Source organism: Xenopus laevis, chromosome 3L (genome assembly GCF_017654675.1).
Source record: "Xenopus laevis strain J_2021 chromosome 3L, Xenopus_laevis_v10.1, whole genome shotgun sequence".
NCBI lineage: Eukaryota > Metazoa > Chordata > Amphibia > Anura > Pipidae > Xenopus > Xenopus laevis.
Window position 1 is genome coordinate 98,439,165 of NC_054375.1, and position 14,054 is coordinate 98,453,218.

The window sequence follows — 14,054 nt, forward strand, 5'->3', positions numbered from 1 at the left end:
AGGAATGTGGTACATTTTAATAGTGTTTACATGCAAATACAAATTTAAATAAATAGGGGTAAGGCGAAGATTAAAATCTGTACAATTATAATGCCAAATAATGTGCAGCATTCCTTTTTGTGCTGAATGAGTCCAATGATTTGTAACAAAGATGAGGAACAGACGCTGCCAAGTCTCGGGAGGTTAAAATTGCCATTAGAGAGCACCTCCTGCAAATATAAGTTCCAGGGCAGACTGGATGTCCCCTCCAGTAGCTTGTAAAGCCCTCAGACTGAGTTCCTCATCACGGATACCCATATCACGCAATTGCTGGAGCTGTGGTTGCCATTGACTCTTATGAAAGAGAGAGAAGTGTCAGGACACATGGTAAATTCCTCTATGAAGAAGTTATTATCACACAGATAAAAGTGGGTAATTCTGGTTGGCCACAATAACCATTTATGGGCAACATTCTAGTGAATGCCCAGGGCTAATAATGAATATTGGCATCTCAGCATTGATCATAAAGACAGGAGGATATCAACCATAAACCAATGCCGGCATTAAAAATGTTGTTCATGAATTAATTATTCCCACTCAAAAACACAAAACAAAATATTTTTTATAGTTTTAAATTACAGACAGGCATTTTTAGTCTGAGGACAATATTTAACAGACTTACAAATAAAGTCTTTTAAAGAAATATCATCCCAGTCTTTTCCATTTACATAAAGTACAGCATTTCATTAATTTTATGTGCTTAAAGGGATACTGTCATGGGAAAAAACATTTTTATCCGTTAATAGGGCTGCTCCAGCAGAATTCTGCACTGAAATACATTTCTCAAAAGAGCAAACAGATTTTTTTATATTCAATTTTGAAATCTGACATGGGGCTAGACATATTGTCAATTTCCCAGCTGCCCCAAGTCATGTGACTTGTGCTCTGATAAACTTCAATCACTCTTTACTGCTGTACTGCAAGTTAGAGTGATATCTACCCCTCCCTTTTTCCCCCCCAGCAGCCAAACAAAAGAACAGTAAGAAGGTAACCAGATAGCAGCTCCCTAACATAAGATTACAGCTGCCTGGTAGATCTAAGAACAACAATCAATAGTAAAAACCCATGTCTCACTGACATTCAGTTACATTGAGAAGGAAAAACAGCAGCCTGCCAGTATGACTATGAAGATTTTCATTCATCCAGGTCATAGTATATCTAGTATAGGTAAATCTAAAAACAGATTTCTCTGTTTTTATGCCAGAAAGCATTTCTCTTCTAAAGTGCAGGCACAAGTCACATGGCATGGGGCAGCTGGAAAATTGACAAAATGTCTAGCCCCATGTCAGATTTCAAATCTTTCAGATTGTTTGCTCTTTTGAGAAATGGATTTCAGTGCAGAATTCTGCTGGACCAGCACTATTAACTGATTCATAAACAGAGAGGAGTTATTCCTTTACAAGCTTTTTCTCTCTTAGTCAATGCATATTAATCCTGTAAGGGAAATGTCACACAATCATTAATTTTGTTGTCTGACAAACGGAGGCACCTAAAATCGCTTCCCATTCCCTTTAATGGCAGGGGCATGGAAGTCAGTCTTTTTGAGGAACATTCATCTGACCCAAAAGTGCACTACGTGGGTGTAGGCTACTGCCATTGAAGTGAATATTACAGGCATTTTGTCCAGAACTGCTCTTGGTCGTTGCTTTAAAGGACTAAATTACCTGCAGGGATGTAAAACCATGGGTTCTAGATAGGATATCAAATTCCAGTGGCCTAAATGCTCTGTTACAATAAGATAGCTAGAAACCATAAAGCAAACTGCCACTTTGTAAGAGAAATCACCAATAACAACAGGAAACAAAGCTTTTACATAGCATTTACAAATCCTGGGATTTTTTTCCTGTGGGAATTATAGAATGTGCTACTCACACAGTTGTGCAACTCACCTGTAGCGGAGTTTGGCTGGAGGCCTGTAGAGCATGCTGAAGAGCCTGGCTGAACAAGTCATTTGTAATTGGTGTTCCTGACTGCACGCTGGATGACATAGGGGATGTTCCAGAGGAGTGACCCTGCATGACATACAGCAGTTTATCTTGCAACATGCAGTTTTTACAGTACATTTACAATAGTAACATAAAAACTTTACACCTAATATAAGAGCATCTCAGAAAGGGATGTATGGATAAAGATGTAAACAAAAATGAATGCACAGAGTATTTCTTACAAACAAGGTGGATGAATACCGACCTGGGTTCCAGGAGTTGGGGTGTGAGAGCTACTCTCCGGGGTACTGGCAAGTGCTAGAGCTGTGGCAAGCTCACTCTGCGTGATAGGACGGGGTCCGGCTGCTCCTGTGTATCCAAGGGAAGCTGGACGTGGACCAGAAGTACTAGTGGAGGGTAAAGAACTAGCCGCTTGCTGAAAGAAAACAGTGAGAGGGCACCATTTACACATGTGCTTACAAAATTTAATCATCTTATTTTTGCACAAAATATATTCACTACCTGTGGAAAATCATCCTCTTCATCTGAAAGACCATCAAACAGAAAACCACCTAATAAGTAAAAAATAAGAATTAGCAAGGAAGGGAAAAAAAAGTGATAAAACTGTGGTAAGTGAACAGAGGGTGTCAGCAAGATAAGTGCTTCATTATCACTATGGCCATGCAATGGAAATAGTATTCTCACCTGGCATGTGGAGAGTGGCAGGAGGGACTGTGTGAGCAGATGTATCTGGAGGTGGTAAGGCAGAAGAGCCACTCACTGAATGTAGAATCAGTATAATTGCATTTACCAGGGCAGGATGAGATGACACCAGTCTGAAAGGCAGAGATAACATATAGCTTCAAAGTTTCCTAAATAGTCTCTACAGTGCTAAAGCTACTTCCTATGCATCTTTTAGTGGTTTTGCCTCATGTCTTAAATCCTACAAGCTTCTTCTAAAACTAGCCATACACAGGTGATATAAGCTAAGCCACTCTAGACCTAGTCAGAAGTTTATTGGGCCTTGTATGGGAGCCTCACTTCAGCCTGATTATCTATATTTGGTGGAAAAACAGCCATCTGTCTGTCTCATAGGTTGCAAAATCGCAGTCGCACAGATGCAGTCCTTGCATTATGGATCTGCACGTGTTCCAATTTTTGGCCCAGGTGCCAAACAATCGGATCAGCCTGGTTTGGCTGTGTCTGTTGGTGGCCAAATCAGGCAAAGATCTGGCCATATGGTGACCTAGCCAAAGCGAGGATTTGTGTGTATGGCCAGCTTAATCAACGAAGCCAACTTTCTGAGGTCACACTTACGTGTCTAGCATGCTGGGATCAGTGAACACCATGAAGAGGTCTTTATCTTGTAGAACTCCTGGTGACAGAGATATAGTTGTTTAATGAGGCAGATTTGTCACTTTGAGCACACAGGAAAATCTTTAGGTTAACAACTGATTCTTGTGCAGCCACACAAGTGGATGGTCAAAGAGACATTTGATTAACTGCATCACTGCTGAAATGCAGCCCTATTATGCTACATATTGGGTTTCTTTGTTTTTCCGCACCTTCTAACCACTCATACCACTGTTTAGAAGTCCTTTAATCTTAGACGTGCAGACAGCTCTTAAAAATTAACATGAATTTGTACCAGAAAGAAAGGAACTGCAAAAAAGAGCTAACGAGGTCGCACGGCCTTGTTAATAAATATAATTAGATTATGTGTGTAACTTGGAAACCATGAAAGGAATAATTAATGTCTTAAAAATTTTTTTTGATGAGTGCAAATAAATTCATTCAAAATAAATTTATTTTGTCCACACTTTGATATGTTGTCATTATTATATCTTGTGATAAACAATTAAGAGTTAATAAAGTGCAATAGTGCTAATAACGTAAGCAACAGTACGCATTCCACTGCAGAAGAAGGAATCACTCAATAAAACATAACATTTAAAAGTTCATTTAAAATGAAAAGAGGGAATTAATTAAATATAAAAACACTTAAAAATATGATGTATCCCGATCTGATTTCACAGTTGTAGGGATTGCAATATATCTGAGTAATGAAAATACTGGTCCCACCTAGATCATTACATCAGTCTATATGCCCTATAATAGTAGTATGAGTTGGGGGTGGGGAGCAGGAGGGTGTCTATAGTAAAAGAAATTAGGTAGCTCCCATTGTGGGAAAAACAACGGACAAATCAACACCTTGTATGCTGGACCTTGAAGTATAGCACAAGTGTTAATTACATGGTGTCCAAGGAGAGTAAACTGACACTTTGTCCTCTCAGAGGCACCTAAGTAGGTATGGCCTATTCCGTAGATCTTGTGTTAAAGCAACACCAAAAGTTTGGACATGAACACAATAGGTTAAATAACCAAAGGTAGTGCATACAAACGGAGGACAGACCCAGTGTACTGTACCTATTATGCTACATGTTGACTAATGATACATTATCGGTGCAATTGGAGTTCATCATTTCTGTTTTTGAATGATCAATCCTGATACTGTCACATAAGGGTGATAAAATTGTATCAGTGTAGGAAATTTTTGTTTTATTAAAATTCTTGCAACAAATTTGCATCAGTGTAGGACCATAACAATTAGTCAATAAGATGGCGATTTGGCTTATTGATCAGTGCATGCCAATTTCTATTTCACACTAAAACGCATTCAACAACATCTTCCAGCTCCTCGCTTTATTACTCTATTAATTCACTTACCCATGGCAACAGGGTCAGCACTGAGGCCAGGTGTGGCCACAATTATCTGTTCCAAGGATTCCCTGTTGCCTAGGAGCTTGAATACCTGTATGAAAAGGATATATGAAGACAGGAGAAGAGTAAGAGAAAACAAATGGTTATAAGGGAACACAAAACTTAAACGGTATATACACCCACAACTGTTCATTTTCATTATGTAAAAAACGGTTTGCTTAGTTCTTCCTGCCGCTGGATCTATGTCTAAAACTCTAAAAAATAAAGAAATATAAAATGCAAGACTTCTAGTTCAGCACAAATTTGAGAGAACTGCTATTTCAACTACTGCCACACAGTGAAGATTGTGAAAATAACAACTTGCTTATTTTTTTTTTTTTTAAATCATTAGTTGGTATTTTTTTAGCAAAGACAGCAGTTACATGATCTGCATGCCTTACATAGTGCTTATCACATAGCCAGCAATTAATGCTATGCTAATGTGATGGGCCATGAGCAAAGTGGAAGGATCGGTGATCTGTACAATTGGATGAAGTTGCGTGCTCTACTTCCATATAAGTTGCTCTGTGCCACTCCACTGTGCCAGTTAACGAAAAACAAAAAAAGAAAGGAGAACTCCGGCAGAATCTCTGCAAAACTTTTATTTCAGGTTGTGTACCTTTGTTTTACCGGTCAATGTAAAAGATACTCACAGCATCCCGGTAGGCAGAACTTGTGTGCAGCGCTGTATGCAGTGCTCGAAATTCACGGCTGGCAGCCACTTTGTCTACTGGCTCTGGTGGTACATTTAGGGTAGAAGAAGTAGATTAGACAGAAGTGCACTAAATATTGGCTCTATGTATATTATATCCAAAAACTTTCACAGCAGTAAGAGGGACAGAATTCAACAGCATGGATATCTAGAAGGTAACATACTGAAAGGGAACCATACAGATTATCCATTTCTTACAAAATGTACAGAAAAATTTAGAGTGATGGAATCTAGAATATCTAAACATAAGGTTCATTTCCACCATATACAATAGGCCGTGCATTATGGTTTGTAAGGAGGTGTCAAATCAGAAAACGACTGTAAATCTTTTCTCAAGGTCTGAGGAGGAAAAGCAGCTTACATGTTTAGTTCCTTTTTTTTTTTGCAGATGCTACCACTTGAAGGGCAACATATATACATTATTTATACACCAAGAAAGTTCATATATCCTCTAATGGACAAACATCCTGTTTATGCTAAAAGCATTTGCTCTTCTATAAATGTAGTACCCCCAGATGGTTTGCCCTGTGTTCTCATTATGCAGATGGAAGATTTACAGCTACAATCTGCATAATCACATGCTCATGACTCATTTTCTGCCTCAAATAATTTTTCTGCAGAATAATTGGATTTAAATATTTTTAATGAGTGTGGGCACTTTGCTGTGACCTCAAGCTTCCATTACTAGGATGTATCCAAATGTTTTAAATGTAGGAGTCATTTTGTTTGAAATCAAGCCAGTGAGGCATATTGCTTGTTATTCACATATTAATAGGCAGGATCATATGCAGAATGGTTCTACATGTCCAGAGTTGGTAATGGATTGCATGATCCCTGTAACAGGCTTTAAAACTTTCAGATGTTTCCTGCAACATTTAACCTCCTTTTCATAAAAAGTTCTCCTAGGATTTGTAGGTCATAATAAGTCGTAGGTCATAGATAAGTAGGTCCCTGTAGTCAACCTGTGGTCCTTCAGCTGTCGGTGTGATGCTTGCAATTGTTGTTTTACATATTTAGGGCTGAAGGTTACACCGGTCAGGCCTAGAAACTGCACAAGCCCAGCAAATTCCTCATACCCAAAACAGATATGGCAAACCTTTACCAGGTTCATATAAAATCCCTGCCGCTTAACTGCCATTCCTGGGTGAAGCATCACTCATATTTCTCATTTGACAAAGATTGGCAAGTATTAAAGTTACACAAAGTAAGACAGGAAATGAACTTACACATATTTCCTGTGTGATATTACGCATTGTTGTAATATTTCTACTTAAAGGAGAACTCTGGCTCCAGTGCAGAGGGAAGCACTGTGTGCTTAGACAGTGCTTCCCCATATATTTTTTAGAATATGTATCATACCAGTCATAGTGCCTAGATAATATAGGATGAATCCCACCCACTTAACAAAATAAGTGGCAGAAGTTGCTTTATGTCCATAGCTTGCTTTTGGTGCCTATGACAGATATTTCCTGACCTAGTAGTGGCTATAGATTCCTCCTACAAATGCTTCAGTAATTGTAGCTGAATATCTGAGAAAAAAACTCTAGTTTGTATTTATACATTGCATCTGACATGTTATTTCATGCTTCTGTAAATAGCAATTGCCCATTTCATTCAGTCTTAACTGTAGCAGTTCTAGTAGTTACATGTTGCCCTCCAGTGGTAGCCAAGTAAATAACACCAAGAGGCCAATAGACATCACTCCCTTACACATGGCTCCATGAGCTTACAACTGTTTCAGTTCTGGCCTAGAACTGACATGCCTAGCTCCCAGCTCCATGCTGGCTTCATTAGCTTAAATCTGACTACAGAGCCAAGAAAACATTTCGTTAGACCCTCTAAGGAAGGGTTCCCCTACCTTTTTTCTACCCATCGCTCACTTTAAACCAAAGCAATTTTGCTACTTCCATTTTGCTATTTCTTTCTAATGGACAGTTTGATGCCCAGCATGCATAGATTTACCAAAGTAAATGGTAGCCAAGTGCATATGACTTTTCTTGGCTTCCAATTCAGCTTATGAAAACACAGTGCATTATTTAATATATATCATTCTCTCGCAATCTGTCATAGCTACTGTTTTCTACCTTCATTTTCTGTTTTTCCCCCTCTCTGATGCCTCCACCTACTTCACATGTATAATACTTCCATCTCCTCTCTTCTTCTCTCCCAGTAATCTTTTATATGCTCTTTCAACTTATGTTCTTTAAGTGAGGGGAGCAAAAGAAAGCGACAATATTACAATAAAAAAGTTCCAGGATTCAAAACTCTTGCATCCCACTAAGGGGACGCTACTTCACAGAATAAAGCAAGTGGAGTGATGGCTTCCCTGGGCACCCCTCCCCAATTCAAGCACTGTTTATAGCAGAATAAAAAAAGAATACAAGAACAAAAATATAAAGCTTGCTAATGAATCCTAGGATATATGAACTGAAACCAGTATCATGGATTGCTTTAGTGTTTTCATGCAATTAAACCAGTAATAGACAAAAGCATCTGTCATTTATATGAGGAAGGGTCGATTGTAGTAAAAATGTATGGAGTGGACCTGTTATTGCTATACTTTTTTTGAGAATCAGTGTGCTTTTATGAAGGAACAGTAGTTGCCAAAAACATGCTTTGAAGAACAATAAACTGACTTAGGACAAATATGTTGATGTGATATATTTGGCTTTAGCTATTAATACATTTAGAATTGTCCCACATCTAACACTGGTGGTTTAACCTAAGGCACCTGGATTACAATAAGGGTTTTAATTTGGGTAGGTGATACTAGGGGGCAAATTTACTTATGGTCGAATATCGAAGGTTAATTAACCTTCGATATTCGACTGTCAAAGTTAAATCTTTCGACTTCAAATATCGAAGTCGAAGGATTTAGCGATATTAGTTTTTAATCCATCGCTCAAACGATTTTTCTTCGACCAGATAATGCTTAGGAAGCCTATGGGGACCTTCCCCATAGGCTAACATTGACTTTGGTAGCTTTTAGGTGGCGAACTAGGGGGTCGAAGTTTTTTTTAAAGAGACAGTACTTCGACTATCGAATGGTCTAATAGTCGAATGGTTTTAGTTCGAATCGTTCGATTCAAAGTCGTAGTCGATGGTCGAAGTAGCCAAAAAAAAAACATTCGAAATTCAAAGTTTTTTTTATTCATTCCTTCACTCGAGCTAAGTAAATGGGCCCCTAGGTGTCAGAGAGCAGATAATTGTTTCAAAGTGGAATAATTTCAACTGTCCCTCAGCTGTAAGAAGGGTACCATGGATCAGTGCCAAGGACAATGTGTTCAGTTAATCTGTTAATGCAGTTGTAGTTACTATGGAAAGCATGGAGCCCATATCAGAAAATCACACCAGCCTTTGTGCAGTTGTAAAGGGATGCAGTGTGGATTAATGAAAATTATCTTCAACAAAACTCATTAATTTAGCTATGCAGCATGCATCTGTCAGTCCTACAATATGTGTGCCAACATTATCATTTCTGCATTGTGCAGAGGTGTGTTTAAATATACGCAGATGATTTAAGTAACAAAATATAACCTTACCAATATAACAGCACACTTTCTAGTGCAATTTGTTTAGACTGGCCTGTAGAGGTGTACAGTGCATTGCAGGTTCTGCGAAGAAGTATGCAACACATTGAGGGAATGCAGTTTTTGGCTGGATAACTGATTTTGCCATAGCAGGAAAGCCTGTGTAGGGAACAGAAATGGCCACACTGATACTGCTCTCAATAGCAATAACATTTAAAACTCACCAGACCTAGGTGGAGGTTCTGGCCATGCTCTGCGCAAAATATGTATTGTGCTTCCAGACTGAACTCCATAAAATTCAAGTGTCTGGTCATCTTTAAGCCTGCGACCACAGTAAATCAAATCTGTGAAATTAAAATGACAGGATAAATAAACAAGGCCATTAAAGACAACATGAACTGAAAATTCTACAGTGATGTAATTAAGATAACTGCTATGCTTGCAAATGTGTTGTATGAATATTTAAAAAATAAACTTTTAAAGGACAAGTCAATGCTATTGACTGGAGGTGCCAATCTGTTAAGCACCTCCCTTATTGTTAACCTTGAAAATGGCAGCTTCTCACTGTGGACACTGTGCTTTTCAGCAAAGGGGAATGCTGATATGGGGTGCTTGTCCTCTGCATTAAAAGCTGCCATATAATCCATCCATAAGAGACAGGTACTTTCCTGCAGAGTGGGCTGCTGCCATCATAAAAGGGAAATCTTCCGAAAAGTTCTGTACTGTACCCACAGCAAATCTTACAAATTGGCTGCCCCCCCCCACATTTAAAGGGGTGATTCACATTTGAGTTAACTTTTAGTATGTTATAGAATGACTAAGTCTAAGCAACTGGTTTTCATTTTTTATTTTGTGTAGTTTTTAAATGATTGCCTTTTCCTCCTGACTCTTTCCAGCTTTCAAATGGGGGTCACTGACCCTCACCTAAAACAAATGCTCTGTAAGGCTGCACATTTATGGTTATTGCTACGTTTATTAATCGTCTTATCTATTCAGGCCTCTCATATTTATATTCCAGTCTCTTATTCAAATCAATGCATGGTTGCAAAGGTAAATTGGACCCTAGCAACCAGATTGCTGAACTGCAAAATAAAAAACGAAACATCTCAAGAACCACTAGTGTTGCCACCCGGCGGTATTTTACCGGCCTAGCCGGTAAAACACCTGCCAAGGCCGGTATTACGAATTTACCGGCAATGTAGCTGCCGGTAAATTTGTAATACCCTTAAAAAGACCCCCTCGGCCAGCCCCAATCCCCTGTAAACTTACCTTGTCCTTCGGTTCTTGTCCTGGCTGCGCCGTGGCGCCGCCCCCTTTGACGTCACGCCACGCCCCTTTGTGTACCCGCCCCCACCGGCAGGAATTTTTTTTGGCAAAAGGTGGCAACCCTAAGAACCACACATAATAAAAAAATGAAAACCAATTGCAAATTGTCTCAGAATAGCACTCTCTCCATCATACTAAAAGTTAACTCAAAGGTGAACAAGCCCTTTAAATTTCTCATTTATTATATATAGCAATGTGATGTGTATGCAGAATGAAAACATTTCCTCACCAATTAACTCAGGGTCAGGCACTGACTCGGGCAGCATGGCTGTGATCAGCTGTTTCACCACGGACACTTGATGGCCGCATGAAGCCGGTCCAGGGAGGCGCACAATGGATTTAGGAGCCAGTGGCTGGTCTGCTAGTTGAACACAGATATGAAGTTCTGACATGGCAAGAGCTGGATCCAAGGTTTTGGGGAACTGCTAATAAAGAAAGAATGGTCATAACACTGGAGGTCAGTGAAAGTGAGCAGTGTGCCAGAGGTAGGGTTAAAGTCAGAAAGAAATCACATCAGGCAAAACAGTATATAGTATATATTATATGTACACACACTCTCCCTTGCCTGGTATTTCTGCACTGCTGCTGGCCAGTTTAAAAGTCCCAGGGAAGAATACAAAGCATTCGTGAATATGGCCCCCATATGAAATGGTTTAAAACAAATATCTTTTTACCTCATAAAGAACCCTAATTATATCAATGAAGCAGGAAGAGCTGTCTACTCCTGTGACTGTGCTGAACTCATAACTAGGCGGGTCCTAGTAACTCTTCAACAGGAAGTGGTCAAATCTGTGAGTGACAAGCAAAACCCTGCAATAGCAGCACAAGCCGTGCCCCCATGTCTTTCACAGCGTGACTAAGTCCCGCCTATATCTCTTCCAGCCTGACTGATCATATTGCTCATTGTTTTTTACGGTTGAGCAGCAGGTTTGTTAGTTCTAATGTGTGCGCTTTATCAGCTATTAGATTTCATTCCCTGCACTTGCATCTGCGCATCTTCTACTGTGTATAGCAGCAGCATGGGGGCTATGGAGCTTATCCAGTGTGCGCAGTGATTGGTGGATTTCTGCCAATGAGCACACATGGGTGGAGCAAGATTGTCCCTCAGCTGTCACAGAACTGACTTCAATTTTGAATAGAAGCAGTTGTAGTGAGGTGACAGTAGAAGAGTCACTTGCTCACATGGAGGAACATGCTTTGTTATTATCCAGTAGCCTATATGTGAGGAGGTGGCCCTCCAGCTGTCTCTGAACAACTGCCTCCAGCTAAGGGTGCAGGGAGTTCTTGTCAGACGCTGTATGAGGTGAGGGCTACCAGATGTGCTTTTGGATAATGGCTGCTCTTACATTTTTTCTAAGAGCGAAATTCAATTTTGATTTAATTTTTGACAATATGTACATAATGTATACAGAGTTATATGCTTAGTCTTTTAATAGTAACATTATAAAGATGATATTATTACAATTTATAGAATCACTTTTATGGAATTAATGTAACTTTTAATTAATTAACTGTCACTTTTAATAAATTTTACACATAATAATCACGAGCTATAACCTTTACTCTTGTTCCCTTAACACTAATGAATTATATATATAGTGTGACTTTATGCTTTTTCTTTTTATTGCACATATTTTAAAGATATATGAATTTGCATAGCACGATATATACCAATCAATTGATTAATATGCAACACGTGTGTTCAAAGCTATTTATCTGAATTTTGACGTCACTCTCACTGAACTCTGAGGAAGTGCCCAGTGTTTGGGGCACAAAACGCGTTAGTTCTTCATACTCCCACTCTTGATGTACCACTATGTATGTTTAAATAAAGCCGCTTATTGATATTAATCCTACCGCCTCCCGTGGATATGTCTACCTGCGCTGCCAGCGGATATCTTGTTGCTGGCCTCTTATCACTTCATATAAAGAATCTGAATCCCACTGCAGGGAAAGTAGAGATACATGAACTCGTTTCCTTATTCATACACAAAAAAGGAACACTGCAATTTCTACTGTTCTACTAAAAATAGCACAAAATGTTTTGTTTTAGAGTTTAAATAACTCACAACAAGCCTAGAGGTGGGGTGGCTTATTTGTTAAACAACTTTTGTTAACGGCATCACAGTTGCCATTTGTAACCTTAACACACAACAGATCATATACAAATTGCAGGGCAGGGTGTAAAGGGCATGGGAATATGTGGTACAACTGTCACGTTTTCTGTGGGACAGTCCTGATTTGGACAGCTCAGCCCACAGTCCCTGGTTTTACTGAAATGTCCCGACTTTCTCTTTGATCTCCTGCACTGACGCCAGAAAAAGATACAAAGTTTCTGAAACTTAATTAAATTTAGAGGCTTTTTGGCAAAGAGCCCAGAACAGTCAGCAGCCGCACTTATGTAACAATTAAAAATAATCCAAGATACAATTGTACATATTTAAGATAAGCAGGTCTCTTGGGAGACTGAGACTCACAGCTTAAAGGTCAATTCACTTTCATTAACAAAACTGTTATAACACTTAAAACATTGCACTTAAACTCCCAGAAACGCTTTGAAACCTTCATAACCTGCCAAATTTTGTAAAATGGACATGATAATTAGGGGGTGTGGCCATAAAATTGGAATGTTCAAGAAATTTCTCTGTGCTCTGGCACAACTTTTTGTCCCTGTTTTTATTTTTCAATATTGGGAGTTATGGTACACAGTGCCGCCATCAGATATCACAGGGCCCTGTACAGCAAAATTTTGTGGGACCCCTGGTCCCCGCCCACCCCAGATCCCGCCCCAAGCCCCACCTCAGATTCTGCCCTCTCCACACCACAGTAAAAAGTCCACACAGAGACCAGTGCTAAAAACAGTAAACCCCCTAATTCACAAGTTATAAAAAGCATTGGTGGTCAGAGCCCTCCTTCAAGTTAAAAAAAAAAATCATTAGTGGTCTGTGCCCCCCATATAAGTTAAAAAAACTATTGGCGCAAGGCCCCTCATAAAAGCTGGTGGTCAGGGGCCCCATACAATATTTCAAAAAAGTATTGGTGGCCAGGGGTTCAATAAAATAAAATAAAAAACATTGGTGTTCAGTGGAACTTACCTTAGGTTCTTCTTTAGCTTCTTTGGCACCTTTCGTAGCTTCGGGTCTTTTCCCGCATTCAGGACTTCAAGTTTGGGTCTTTTCGTGGCTTTCGGTCTCATCGTGGCTTCGGGTCTTTTCGGCACAGCTTCAGGTCTTTTCGGCGCGGCTTCAGGCACCACATAAACTTTCCAGCACAGCTGGGCCCCCTTTAGCCCAGGGCCCAGTACAGCTGTACCCCCCTGGTGGCGGCCCTGATGGTACATTATATGACATAGTAGTGATGTGCCTAATATCCATGGGTCGCGTGGGTTTGGGCCAACCTTGCTGCTCCTCTTGCGGGTCGCGGGTATTGAGCTCTTCTGGCCGCTCTCCCCACATGCAACCTTTAACTGCAGACTTCCAGCATCCTGTTTTATAGTCTTGCTCCTGCCCCACCCATTTTTTGATGTCATCAGCGGAGTGGGCCGTCACGTGTCTATAAATGGAGGGGTAAGGCAGGTGCAGGTCAAGGTTTTCTCGACCGACACATCACTATGACATAGGTCTTGTTTCTTAAAGGGATTGCTCAACTTTAAATACATTTTTTGTGTGATGAAGAGAGTGATATTCTGGGACAATTTGCAATTGGTTTTCATTTTTTATTATTGTGGTTTTTGAGTATTTCTCCAATTTGCAATTTCAGCAA

At 39.7% G+C, this 14,054-nt stretch overlaps 1 protein-coding gene across 2 annotated transcripts; it reads right to left on the minus strand.

The window, feature by feature from the left end:
* ubl7.L (ubiquitin like 7 L homeolog) lies at positions 1 to 11,145 on the minus strand. 2 transcript variants are annotated; one of them, XM_018252918.2, is made up of 11 exons: positions 10,967 to 11,145; positions 10,522 to 10,714; positions 9,191 to 9,310; positions 5,378 to 5,460; positions 4,692 to 4,776; positions 3,282 to 3,339; positions 2,670 to 2,800; positions 2,487 to 2,536; positions 2,230 to 2,400; positions 1,929 to 2,051; positions 1 to 333 (listed from the first exon to the last, which is right to left on the minus strand). In XM_018252918.2, exons 2-11 carry the CDS (start codon positions 10,682 to 10,684, stop codon positions 196 to 198), a joined length of 1,122 nt encoding a protein of 373 aa, XP_018108407.1. In that variant the 5' UTR covers positions 10,685 to 10,714; positions 10,967 to 11,145; the 3' UTR covers positions 1 to 195. The 2 variants fall into 2 exon arrangements, with proteins under 2 accessions (XP_018108407.1, XP_018108406.1); XM_018252917.2 differs by having other exon boundaries at positions 10,522 to 10,717.
* Positions 11,146 to 14,054: the final 2,909 nt, after the last annotated feature.

Coding starts and splice junctions, on each gene's coding strand:
- ubl7.L (XM_018252918.2), bottom strand. CDS start 10,684: ATGTCAGAACTTCATATCTGTGTTCAACTAGCAGACCAGCCACTGGCT. Junction 5,461..9,190: donor AGAACCTCCACCTAGGTCTG/GTGAGTTTTAAA, acceptor ATGTACCACCAG/AGCCAGTAGACAAAGTGGCT. Junction 2,537..2,669: donor TGCCACTCTCCACATGCCAG/GTGAGAATACTA, acceptor TTTACTTATTAG/GTGGTTTTCTGTTTGATGGT.